The sequence below is a fragment of the Callionymus lyra genome, chromosome 12 (assembly GCF_982586985.1).
Source record: "Callionymus lyra chromosome 12, fCalLyr1.hap1.1, whole genome shotgun sequence".
NCBI lineage: Eukaryota > Metazoa > Chordata > Actinopteri > Syngnathiformes > Callionymidae > Callionymus > Callionymus lyra.
In genome coordinates, this window is record NC_141829.1 from 12,312,920 (window position 1) to 12,325,871 (window position 12,952).

The following is a 12,952-nucleotide window of genomic DNA, read 5'->3' on the forward strand; positions in this document are numbered from 1 at the left end:
GACCCCCGCCGACGTCAAGCGAGCGATGCAAGCGACGTGTCCCGCATGTGTTTATCTTTTCCTACTATTATTGTCCGTGCCACAGCGGTGTAATCTCTGGGGGGGATTTTAAGGGATTATGGATTTTTATGCCAGCTGCTGCGATTTATTTTAAAATCTTTGCAGGAAAAAATTCTGGGAAAGGAATTCCTTATTTGGGTTTGAAGGTGACGATGATGACCAACCGCTATTTATTGCCGACCTTTGACTTGAGCCGGAAGTTGTGATTGCATCATTACACACATCATGTTGGTGCGTTTGCATCAGATTAGTTTGTCATTCACTTTGTTCCTTTCGAAGTGTAATATTTAACTTTGGACTTTGTCTTAAAGGGACAGAGGTTTCTTTCCATTGTGGCTCCAGGAAGAGAAACTGTTGACGAGGAACTTGTTTGTCAATTTATTTTAATTCATGTCCAGGTTTAAATATAGATTAAAAAATGTTGCTATTGTTTGTTTGTATCATTGTTATACTGGGCCTTGAAGCCATAAGAAGGAAGGGACAAATAAATAATGTAATATGATGGGAAACTTCTGAATAAATAACCAAAAAAAATAAAAATAATCAAGCTTTCGTCTTAATTTAATTGTATCATATTCATTCTTATATATATATATATATGTATATACATTTGATTTAAAGATTCTAGGACAAAAAGACCTTGAATATATAACATATTCTACAATTTAAAAATTTTAAACGTAGGGAAAAAAGTGTTTTTATGCCATTTTTCTTATAGATACTAAACATGATATTAAAGGACCAAAGAAAATATAAAACCAATATAAATGTAAGACAAAATATTGCAAAAATTGAACTAATTAAATTGTTAGATAACCAATAAAAAAAACATGTTTTAAAGGGTGAGTTTTGTAGTATTATTTTGACCTTACGATCCGGACCACATAGTCCTAGCCGTGTAAACATGTTTTCCTGTAAAAGAACATGGATGAGCATTTTGTCGAGTCATCAAAACATGCAAAGGTTTACTTATTGCAACTCATGCATTTTTTTTTCTTGACAAAACGTTATTTATAAAAATCAGTTACACACAAATAACCCTACTTCTGTGTGTTTTTAGTTATCCGCCTGCTTATAGTAAAGTCAACGTTTTCTGTTGTTTTCGTTTATGTTTCGACCACACGTTTATAACTCGTCATTCTGCTGCTACTGGCCCTTTAAGAAGCACTTCGTTGAAAAGCGAGAGAAAAAAAATGTGAATGAAATCCAGCCATTCATAAAAATAGTCACACCGCTGCGATCTGATTGGCGGATAAGTAACCCCTCCCCCGCTTACTTTCTACTGGCCTTTCAGTGTGATTGACAGTCCGCCGTGGCCAATGGGCGCCCGTCTCTGCCCGCAGCCCTCGCCCAGGGGAGAAGCGAGTGTTCCATTAAGTAAAGCTCAGTCAAGTTTCATCAGTCGAGGGAGAAGCATCTCAACAACACGCTCTTAGCACCACCGTCGCTCTTCGTCCTACTGTGGATATTTCTGACTGTTCTTTTCACACATCTTGTCGGATATAAACGCAAAAACAAGGTAAGATACAAGTCCGTCCTCGCGACAACCTGCAGATATATTTATCTTTACTCAAAAAAAAATAACAACAAGCGCCATTTTAGTAAAAGCGCTTCCATTTGCTTTTAATTGTCTTTGTAAAGTGTGGGCTCGGTGTTGCAGAGACGCGTTTGTTGGTGTCAGCGGGGCGAGCAGGAGTTTGGATTTATTTATTTATTTTATGAATGGACGGGGTCGTTTCCCCCTCCCGTGTTTCTGCGGGGATCGAGTTTCACTTCATTGAGAAAAACAAGGGGGAAAAGGGGAGGGAGTGTGGGGGGAAGGGCAGGGTGTTGAGGGTGGGAGGGAGGGGGGTTCGGGTGATCTTTGCCCCCCCTCCTCTTCTACACCCCTTAACAATTTTAAACTTTAAAAAAAACTCTGTAAATGAAAGTTCACAGAAGTGCACAAGTGGTGGTGCGTTCAAGGACCGCGTTAGTGGCGATTCTAAAAGAAAACTCTTACTTGACCTATTTTTCCATTACTTTGAAATGGACAAAAAAAAAGTATATTTTTCAACCATAAACAGCATAAAAGTCGGTTTTCAATTCAAATCAGACATGTGTTAATACTCGTGTTTGCTTTTGGCGACTCTTGTGTTGTTGTTTTCGTGTTTTTTTGTTTGTTTTTCTTGCTGAATTGCTCATAAAATGGATGCTTTCGAATGTAACTGTTGATACATGTCATCCAACCTTGTTGATAACCTATAAGATAATCGTTCAAGTCGCAAGAATAACAAACAAAAAGAGGATTGTTTAGTAAACAGGCTCTTTTTTATCATTCTACATTTTCTGCAATTCAAATCCACATTAAAATAAGAATATAGACTTGTCATAAATGTTTTGTTCACTTGTTTGGACTAACTTGAGAAATCATGAATTCCTTATAACTTGTAAAAATCCTTGAAAGTTTTTTTTGTTGTTGCAACAAACTACCTTTTTTAATCTGAATTTTATTGCAAAATATCTGTAAAAGTGCAACTAAATCATCATTTTTTTCCTAATGTATTGCTTGAGCTGACGCCGTCATGATAATACTCGGAGTACAGTCTTCAGTTCAGTTTCCCTGCCGAGTATTAAAAAGAAGTCCTTGCAAGTCTTCAGAAGTGTTACATTAACATGGCTGGGCTCTCGGAGTGCTGTCTTGTATTTGTTGTATCTGCACTCAGTAATAATTGCCCCTGAGCATCTCTTTATTTGTCATCCATTAACCAGAGATGGAAGAGTGACTCATAATTCCCTGCTCAGGGTGATGTCAGGAGCCGGTGCTGGTTATTGCCGCTCCAAGCTTCTTATTATTATTTGTGTTGAACTTCAACCAACAGTTGTCGTTATTAACCTGATACTTGTAGTTGTTTTCTGTTGCATACAGTAAGATGTTTGTGGACAAAATACTCTTATTTAACTGTATTTATTGTGTCATGTTTGTGTTTTTACGACGCAGTTTTTGCTAAAAAGGTGATACAAGGATGATGTCAAAACTCAAATTGAAACTTTGTCTCCGGTTCTGTTTCCCAGTGACCCGTCAAGAGCTGTCGCTTTAAACGGCGAGCACCTCCCCTTCCCCCCAACATCTGTGCCCCCCGGTCATACAGATAACATGGACGGATTCTATGACCAGCAAGTTCCATTTATGGTTCCACCCAGCGTAAGTCGCCCTCCCACGTCACACTTCGATGTATGGCACCTCTTGAGTTGTCGCCCGCTTTGATCCCATTGTGAGAGCAGTTGGTGACACGAGTGTTTGTCTTGTTGAGTGACGTCTGTCTTTCTCCCGTCAGTCTCGCGTGGAGGAACCGTCGCACAACAGGCCGCTCAACGACAGAAAACGGAAGTTCATCGAATCGGAACTGGCTCTGGACACCGAAGGTATTTTTCTACGCTTTTTTTTTCTTCTTACGGCTCCGTACGGACGAGTCACTCAAACCCGTGTTTGTCTTTCCAGAACTCTTTCAGGACCTCAGTCAGCTGCAGGAGATCTGGATCGCAGAAGGTACATTTGATGTTGACGCACAACTGATTAATATCGATCATCACCTTCATTCACTTAAAAATACTTTAAACACTTTAACAATTCTCGATACTCTTTTACTTATTTTGTAATATTTTCATACTGTTCATTAGATTCATCCATATTTCTAAAAAATAATAAATTCTATACACCATATTATCTTTATTTCAAACTACTTAATGATATGTAATCTTCTTTTTTTTGTCAAGCTTTTAACAAATTCTCATCTTTTATTTTTCTATTTTTCCTGAAACTTTTTGACATTCATTTTCTTTGTTTTTTTCTTCCTTTGGACCATTTAATATAAGAATAATTGTGTAAAAATCCAATTGAAGATTAACTCGTGGAGAATGTTACACATTTTTTAAGGGCAAAGTCCCACCATGACAAACTGCTGACCGACTTTTTTTTTTTAGCAACCCATTTTTTTTCCCCTTCTGCGACTTGTTTTTTCGTGTTTTTACTCACACGTTTGTTTTTGTTTCTGCAGCTCAAGTTCCAGATGATGAACAGTTCGTCCCGGATTTCCAGTCCGATAACTGTGAGTATCTATGTTTTCCTGACTCGACTACACATTCTCAGGTCTTCATACACGTTCGCCTCCTGGGACGAAAGTCCTCCTCTACTTTCCCCTCCTCGACGATCCACCATTTTGGGTTTAATCAGCCGATTGGCATGGGGGGCATCACATGAGTCGAGCTCCTAATCTGATTTCACACTTTCCCGCACTCCAGCCTCGCCGCTGCTGGATTAAGCCAGATTCTGGTGGATACTCTTCCCACTGCAGAGCAGTTCAAAGTTCTCCACATCACAACACGCCTCAGAAAAAGCCTTCTGTCGGTGTCTGTGCATCATCTTGAAACATCAGGATTAATATGTTTGGATTCGGTGACCTCTTCTTTTGATGCGTAGGAGGAGACTAGGGTGTGGTCGCGGCTCGTCTCTGTCCGGGGCTTTAAATCTCGCCTGGCTGCCAGTTTTTCTAAGTCCTGCGAGCAGATATTTGGGGGTGTTGGAATTTTGAAGCGAGTGTCGGTTCAATGGAAGTCTGTGGGTGTTGGAGGCAGTTGGGCTTCTGTTGCCAGGCTGCAGAGAAATTCTCTCACACTTCTCCAGACATGTTTGTGGCTCGCTTCACATTTGTAACTGCAGACCAATTATGGAGGCAACTTTGTGGTCAGTGATCTTTTGTGCAGTTTTCTGACGCTTTCAGAATAGATGATTAGTGGTGTGTGTTGTCAAGAGTCTGGCAATGCGATACATTTCACAGTACAGGGCAAACCATATGATATATTGCAATACTGTATTAAAAATATATATTTGTGGTATTGTCGAGTACTTGATTCTGGTGTTGCTGAATCTACAGACCACATGACTCTTGATGACGTCGTAACTACTTTCTGTTGTTTTGAAACCAAAATATGTTCAAACATCAGCTTCATAAGCTGCTGGAGTCGACTGTATCCTCTCGTCCTCAGTTGTTTCTGGGAATTCACTGTTCCCTTATGACTGCTGCCATCTACAGCTGGAAAAAAAATCGATGCAGTACTGTTGAATATCAATGTAGTACTGTGAAGAAGAAAAAAAATCCCTATATTCAAGTGTATCAATCGTTATTTTTTTACACCCGTATTGTACGTTTAAATTAGGTTTGTACCTGTAAAACTGTAACCAGCTTTATGAGGCCATTAAAGGATTGAGCTGCGGTTACATTGTGTACAAATGAATCATTTCCGCAACATTTAGATAAGGGGCAGTTTGTTGGAGCAGTTCAGCGAAAGAGGCGTGTGTGCTCACGGTTAAAAATAGTTAATGTCTTAATGTGAAAAAAAGCAGAAATGTGTACGGTTGAGCATGTTGTTTTTGGCTCCCTCTAGTGTCATAACAGTGTGACTACAATGTTGTAGACACTCCATTGCCCCTTGACTTGTTTACACAAGTTAATAAAGCTCTTGTTGAGTCAGTTCCCAGTTTTATCGTCCTGGTAACTTCAAAAAGTTGCCCAGGACTTGCCTCTGACATACTGCCGTTAAGCAGAATAAAAAGGAAAATAAACTTCATGATTAATGAGTGTGACTTGAAGATGAAGGTGGTGCTGTTCTCTCAGACATATCTCAACATTTCAATTCTCTTGCTGTGCTCCCCTTGAACGTCGGGCAGCTTGTCCCGACAACACCTGAACTACCCCTTATTTACTTTTCCTCTTGTCGGGGATCTGACTCGAGCCATTAGGCGCTCACCAGAGAGATCACATGCGTGTTGTTGACCGAGCGCGGGTCCATCAGCGCCCGGCGTTGATTTATTTGGCTCCTGCTCCTGCGTGGCCACGGATCCAGTTTCTGCCGGGCTATTATGTGGCGCCCCGGAAACCGGAGCCCATGTGCATGAGAGCTGCAGCCAGTGTCTAATGGTTACAGCCCAGGAGAAAGAAAATCATTCCCTGCCATTACATTACAGCCGCACTGATTCATGGCTGTCGGTGCCGGCCGCTCCTAATGGGAATCGGATGAGGAGTTTGATAGCTTCTGTGTGTGTGTGTGTGTGTAGTGCAGTCGCTATCATGCTAGCTGCGGTAGCCTCAGCAGATGGATGCTTGTTTTCAAAGAGCGCAGTCGTCTGTCAATAAAGTGGGTAATAAATAACTGCTAAGTGGCTCTGTCGGCCGGGGGAGTCGAGGGCTGTGTCGTCCATCATGTCTAAATGTGGTTAAGATAGCCTTTGCACTTTTGTTTATGGCTTCGATTGTGTAGGTGATGTCTGGACTTAATCTAATGCTCTTGTTTTGTTTTTTCTTCCTTCAGTGATGTTTCATGGCCCGCCTCCAGCCAAGATAAAGCGAGAGCTGAGTCCCTCCAAAGATCTGTCTCCCTGTCACCAGGACAGGAGTCCCATGCCATACGGAGAGAAGTGCCTTTACAGCTACAGGTAAGGGTCGACCCCCCCCCCCCCCCGACCCCCTAACCCGTCGCCTGAATCCACTACAACGACTGACTTCCGTCTCGCCCCTCAGTGCCTGCGACAGAAAGCCAACCCCCGGGTTCAAGCCGTTGACCCCTCCCTCCACGCCGGTGTCGCCATGCGTGTCCACCGGCGCAGCGGCGGGGGCGCACCCCCTGAGCGAGCGGACCCCACCACCCCCTCACCCAAACGTCGTAGCCAATCCCGTGGCGGGTCAGCGGCCCGTTCACGTTGCACAGCAGCAGCAGCAGCACGTACAGAGTGCGGCTCCGGCCAACCCGCAGTCGCTCCCGGTCCACGGCCCCCCCTTCGCTGTGCCGCGGGCCCTGATCAGTCAGGATGCCAACAACTTCTCACCTGAGCACAGGTGAGCACGTCCTGTCAATCCAGAATACAAGACGTTTAATGGACCGCTATAGTCATCCCCTCGCCATATTGGTGGCGAAAATACTGTATTTAAAATACCGACATTTGTTGTGGCTTTGATTGATTGGCTGGGCGGCAAAGCATTACAGATGATGAAACAATAATACTATGGTTCACTATGAAGTTTGTCAAACTTTTCTTCATGTGAAATATTTTCTCCACCTTTTTCTGATCGACCCCAGGTTCCAGCGGCAGATGTCAGAGCCGTGTCTACCGTTCCCCCCGTCAGAGACCCGGGGGCGCCCCCAGTTCCTGCCGCAGCCCCACAGCAACAGCAGCAACAGCCTGCCGCGAGAATGCCGGCCCCCGTACCACCGGCAGATGTCCGAACCCCTGGCGCCCGCGCCCCCGCAGGGCTTCAAGCAGGAGCTCATCGACCCCCGCTACGCCGACCAGGGCATGTCCACGATGAGCCCGCCCGGACCACCACCACCCCTGGGTCCTCCTCGTCAGACCGCTTTCCACCCCATGGCCATCAAACAAGAGCCGAGAGACTTCTGCTTCGATTCTGGTGAGTGGAGACGCCGTCTGAGAGAGCCTTCGGGTCTGAATGACCGTACTTGTCCCGGGGGTGAGGGCGGGGAGTGAGGAATGTGTCTGGTTTGTTCTGACACTTGACTGTAAGTTCTAGCAGGACCGAGACACCTGACAAACGCTTCTTTCACACGCGCACCAAAGTTAATCTCCTCCCGAGTCGCTGCCGTCGAGCAAAAAGTGTGTCTTTGAGCTCAGAGGGCACCCAGTAAATGGGTCGCCCAGCCAGGTGCACAGAAGGACACGGCTGAGACTTTTCCTGGAATAGATCTGGGCCAGTGTCCTAGGAGGACTTGGGAGAGTGCCCGCAATCCTTCCTTTTTCTTTCGGCTTTTCCTGAGGTGCCAAACCTCCCTATAGAATGTAGATGTATCACCAAAAACATTGTTCAAACTTGTAGGACGGAGGTTCTTATCAAGCTCCTCCTGTTGTCTTTTCCACTCATTTTGCTGAAGAGACAAATGGCAGTCGTTCAAAACCAGTGCCTCGCATCCGTCACACGACCCCTGAACCCTCTCGCCCAGCTGTCGCCCTATTGTTTTAACCTCCTTCTTTTTTCCTGGAATCCCATCTCAAACACTCTCTCTCTGTGGCTCCGGTCCACTCTCTTGCTCGTCTGTGATGTAATGACAAATCCTCTTAGCTGCTTATGGCCTCTTAATACGTTGGTCAGAGAGGATCTCTGGGTGGATGGAGGACGAACGCCTTCCATTGCAGCAAAAGCACGGAGATATTGTCCCGGGAGTCGTCCACAGCTGCGTCGAGGACCACTTATCGCGATGTTGTCGACACCGATATAGCTAAGTCTGGTTCCGAGGCTGCCTGGCAACATCACGCGCTTTGGTGCGTGACGGCGAAGTGACGTAGATGCTCGTAGGTCGGTTTGACTCACAGCCTTGACCCTTTGAGGACTTGATTGTCATTAAGATTAAGAGCGAAACACGTAGTTCTAATCCCGCTCGAGGGCTTGACCGACATGCAACATCACTCGGGTTCAATTCGTGGTGACGTCGTTTCCACGCGACGACTGGCGACACATGGTCAAATCTTAAGTCCTTCCCCAGTCGAGAGTCGTTTGAGCTCCGACGTCATGTCAGTCCTGTTTTCTAAAGTGCGTTCTGGGGGCCAATTGTGCTCTTTGGCAGATTTCATATGGCCCATGATTGTACAGGAAGTAGAAAAAGAACCCCACAGTTTTAATGTGAACATTTTTAAAAATGTCAAACAAGCTTTTTTATGACAAAATCAAATGACAAAAAACAGAAAATGAAGCAGCTGTCAGAGCTAATTACTTAACACTAATATTTATTGTTGAAGATATAAGCGCTTTTATTTTGAAGTTTTGGACAAGATGACTCGATATGGAAGTTATCAAATTTTGCATTAGATTTACTTTCCGTCTCGTAAGAACTTACTTGGAATAAACTTTGATGCACAAAGTTCAGGGGTGAGCACAGAAACATGACAAGAGACCTGCTTACAAAGTCCAAATAAATTAAGAATAATTATTTTAAAGCCACAATAAGTAAGAACAAATGTATTGTCTCTGGCTCCCCCTGTGGCAAAATGGTGCAACTACAGTGCCATAGAAGCCTCAGTGGAAATGGGAAGAAAAAAAAGTCCTCTCAGTCCAGACATCTGAAGACACTGTCTATGATCGACTGAAGTTAAATAAAAAAAATGTAATAATAAATGAACTTTATTATAAAATAACGTTGGCGCTCTTGTGTCAACAACCTTCATCCCAATCAAGTGGAAGCTACTCTTGCTATTCAGACCGCGTCCTCCCTGTCATTGAAGTCCCGGCCCTCGTCCTGTTTATAGATGCACCTGAGAACTGAGAATCTCCAGCGTATCGCCCTCGTCTTCCTCGCCAGTGTCACTCATGCTGATGTTCCCGTCAGCTGCTGGATGTTACATTAGATCCGACAGACGGGTTGGGACGTCTTTGGTCTAATTTTAATCCATTCCTTCTTCTTTGTTCACAGAAGTGCCTAACTGTCAGTCATCGTTCGGGCGAGTGGGGACGTTCTTCCAAAATAACCATGAAAGTAAGTTCAGAAGGAGATTCACTTAATTTTCTGCTTTTGGTTGAGATTTTAATTTACAATGTCCAGTTTAATTAACATATGTTTATCTGCTCGCCTCGCCCAGACTTCTCCTACGACAGAGATCCTCACCTGTATTTTGACGACACGTGTGTTGTGCCGGAGAGACTAGAAGGTGAGTTGAGATAAGAGTAAAGATAAGATTTGCCATTGGTTTCTTGCAAAATAATTTAATTGACATATTGATGCGTTAGTCATAATGTATATTTTAATATTTTTGGGTAGTAATTGATGTGTCAAAATCAAAGGTTGAATTTCTTTGGTTAGTTCGAGTTTTTAAATAAAGTTTTTATTTTTATTGAATAGTCGATAAAGTTAAAAAATGTTGACTTTAGACATTTTATTTTTGAATTATTGGAATAAGAACATCAAGGTCTATGTGTAAAAGAAAAACTGTATTGGAAAAAAATTCAACCTTTCAAAATATGACTTATTGAGTTTAATTTTTTAAAAACAATTAACGCAAAGCTTTAAAAAAAATGACAACATTTCAAATTTTGAACTCGATTATTCAATCTAAACCGTCATGACCGAGAACATATTTTTAAAACGCTCCCTCTCTCTCCGCTCCTCCAGCTAAAGTCAAACAGGAACCATCTGTCTACCGGGACGGGCCTCCCTACCAGCGCCGGGGCTCCCTGCAGCTGTGGCAGTTCCTGGTCACGCTCCTCGACGACCCCGCCAACGGCCACTTCATCGCCTGGACCGGTCGCGGCATGGAGTTCAAACTGATCGAGCCCGAGGAGGTCCGTGTTTTTTTTTACCCACAAATCCTTCTGTTTCCGTGAGCGTTCAGATGCTTACGCTCTGCTTTCTTGCTTCTGTGTCAGGTGGCTCGTCGTTGGGGGATCCAGAAGAACCGACCCGCCATGAACTACGACAAACTGAGCCGCTCGCTGCGCTACTACTACGAGAAGGGCATCATGCAGAAGGTAAAGGCACGTTAACCCTTTTTTTATTTCCTTCTTCTTGATTCACGTGTAACGATCCAAGCAAAAATAACTGAACACGAGCTCAACGAGACGGAACGGGACTATTTATTTTAGAATTCACATATTTACACTTAACTTTGGCCGTCATTTGAATCACAAATATTTAAAGTGAAATAAATAAACATACGAGTCAAACAATTTAAGTCTTAGTCGTGGAAGAATTAATGGACTATCATAGTTCAACATGCAACTCCTTCTGTATAAATTCACTTTAAATTAATTTACCTTTGAAATAATACGCCTTAGAGACGTTATTTTATTATGATGAATATTAAAGAATATGAAGATTAATACAACTTTTACAAAGAATCAACATACAGTAAGTTGAGACTTTAAGTCTTGATATAAATGGAAGAAAATCGGCCTTAAAAACACTAAACTTAATGGGTTTAATTGAAACTTAAATGTTCAGTAAGGATAGGTTAAGTATATCAGTTACATTTATTAGTAATATTGATTAAAAGATGTAGAAAATAACTGCAGATATGAGACAAGAGACAAACGTCTGTTTAGTGTATAGGGTTTGCTAACTAGTATTACACGTTAAAATATTGTGATAAATAAATTAACTTTTACTTCTAATTTTTCAGAAAATAAGTTATTTTTGAAGGGCTCTTTCTAGTCCAAAAAATATGCTAAATTAAATGAAAATTATCTGAAAATACTTACTTGATTATAACAAAGATTTAACTGTATAGTAATACTCAAATATGCATCTTTGACACATAATCTAATCAGTTCCTCTTCCATCCTCCAGGTGGCGGGGGAGAGGTACGTGTACAAGTTCGTGTGCGACCCCGAGGCGCTCTTCTCCATGGCCTTCCCCGACAACCAGAGGCCCAGCCTGAAGGCCGACCCGGACAACATGGCCGGCCTGGACGAGGACACGCTGCCCCTCACGCACTACGAGGACGCCGCCTCCTACCTGCTGGACGCCGGCGAGCAGTGCGTGGCGAGCCTGCCCTTCCCTGACGGCTGCGGCTACTGACGTGTGGGCGACGGCCCCGACACACGCGCAAAAACACTCCCGAAAAAAAAAACCTCTCGACGCCCCAAAGGTTAAAAGGTGGAACTGCTGAGCAGGGTCATCCAAGTGGACCCCCCACACCCTCACTTCACCCCCTTTCTGAGTGCAGCTGTTCCAGAACGAGGGGCCGAACTCACGAGAGACCGGCGTTAGCTTCTGAGAAGACGGAGACCAAAACGTTGTAGATGAACCGACAGCCCTCGTCCTCCGACAATCTGTTGAAAAACAATCAAATCTTTGATCTATATCCTGACAGAGCACTATATTCTATAGCTGCCTTCCTCTCGTCCCATCCACAGGACCCGCGGGGGGGAGACAACAAAAAAGGGCTTTAATTGGTGAAGCGGGTTCGACCAAAAAAAAAAACGACACATTCTGAATCCACGGTTTTTGTTTGTTTTTCTGTAGATATGACTGTAATATTCTTTTCGTGGTGTACGTGATTCATCGGTTCTGATCGTGACCCCCCCCCCCCCCCCCCCCCCCCTCCGTCACACGAGCTCGTAACGGTCCGACCCACGTCGCGGACGCCAGAACCGACGTTAGCTTCGACTTTCTCCTCTGATGCACCAGTATGGCAGGGGCATCACGCATGCGAGCGGGAATCCGGCGTCCCTCATCCTCATCATCACAGATCTCAGCAGGAAGGACTGGTGCATGGTCTCAACCCACTGACATATCGCTTGACGGTCTCTTTGGACAAAGATTTGTGATATTATCTTTTTTTTCTTTCTTTATTTGTGTTGTTGAACGGGGACAAAGACTTATATAAAGTATATATTTTTGCTATAAGGCTGCGTTTGTTCTTATTTTAAATGTTGTATAGTTCTGGCTCTGATAGTCACCCAACCTTTTTTAAATGAACGATCCTTATGATGCGACTACTGCAGATGGGCCTGTGTTTTTCGGGGGAACTAACCATGATGATGTCATCGACGACCGGGGTGGTGGTCTGCACTTGTACAGGCTTCAGTCCCGCCTCCTCAAGACGTGTTTCTGACACTGCTGAGTTTATGATAATCTGTACTGGGTACAATAAACGCTCCTTGATGCTTCACTGCCTTCACTTCTGCTGTGTTTTTGTCGACCCCTCACACACACTCACACTCACTCACACACACACCCTCACACACACTCACGGTCATCAGCTGACTCGCTGCACTGCTGTGGTTGACCCCACTAATCTTCCAGTCACATGCTCTGGCTCTCACTCTTTCTGCCACTTTTTTCTCAACTGAATGTTTTTGCTTCAAGAACACGATGTTTTTGCAACAAAAATAAGTGAAATAGAATCATTTTA

The 12,952-nt window shown here is 43.7% G+C and overlaps 1 protein-coding gene across 2 annotated transcripts; it reads left to right on the forward strand.

Moving 5' to 3' along the window:
* Window positions 1-1,458: 1,458 nt before the first annotated feature.
* Window positions 1,459-12,707, forward strand: etv5a (ETS variant transcription factor 5a). 2 transcript variants are annotated; one of them, XM_087804879.1, is made up of 13 exons: window positions 1,459-1,579; window positions 3,115-3,244; window positions 3,378-3,465; window positions 3,542-3,589; window positions 4,098-4,148; window positions 6,409-6,532; window positions 6,618-6,932; window positions 7,174-7,502; window positions 9,514-9,576; window positions 9,680-9,748; window positions 10,210-10,379; window positions 10,464-10,571; window positions 11,383-12,707. In XM_087804879.1, the coding sequence occupies exons 2-13, from the start codon at window positions 3,197-3,199 to the stop codon at window positions 11,611-11,613; spliced, it is 1,644 nt and encodes a 547-aa protein (XP_087661005.1). In that variant the 5' UTR covers window positions 1,459-1,579; window positions 3,115-3,196; the 3' UTR covers window positions 11,614-12,707. The 2 variants fall into 2 exon arrangements, with proteins under 2 accessions (XP_087661005.1, XP_087661006.1); XM_087804880.1 differs by having other exon boundaries at window positions 10,464-10,565.
* The last annotated feature ends 245 nt before the right edge of the window (window positions 12,708-12,952 follow it).

Excerpts from the sequence above, each read along its gene's own strand:
- etv5a (XM_087804879.1), top strand. The coding sequence starts at position 3,197 with ATGGACGGATTCTATGACCAGCAAGTTCCATTTATGGTTCCACCCAGC. Across the intron at positions 3,245-3,377 it reads CATTTATGGTTCCACCCAGC|TCTCGCGTGGAGGAACCGTC; the intron begins GTAAGTCGCCCT and ends TTCTCCCGTCAG. Across the intron at positions 3,590-4,097 it reads GGAGATCTGGATCGCAGAAG|CTCAAGTTCCAGATGATGAA; the intron begins GTACATTTGATG and ends TTGTTTCTGCAG.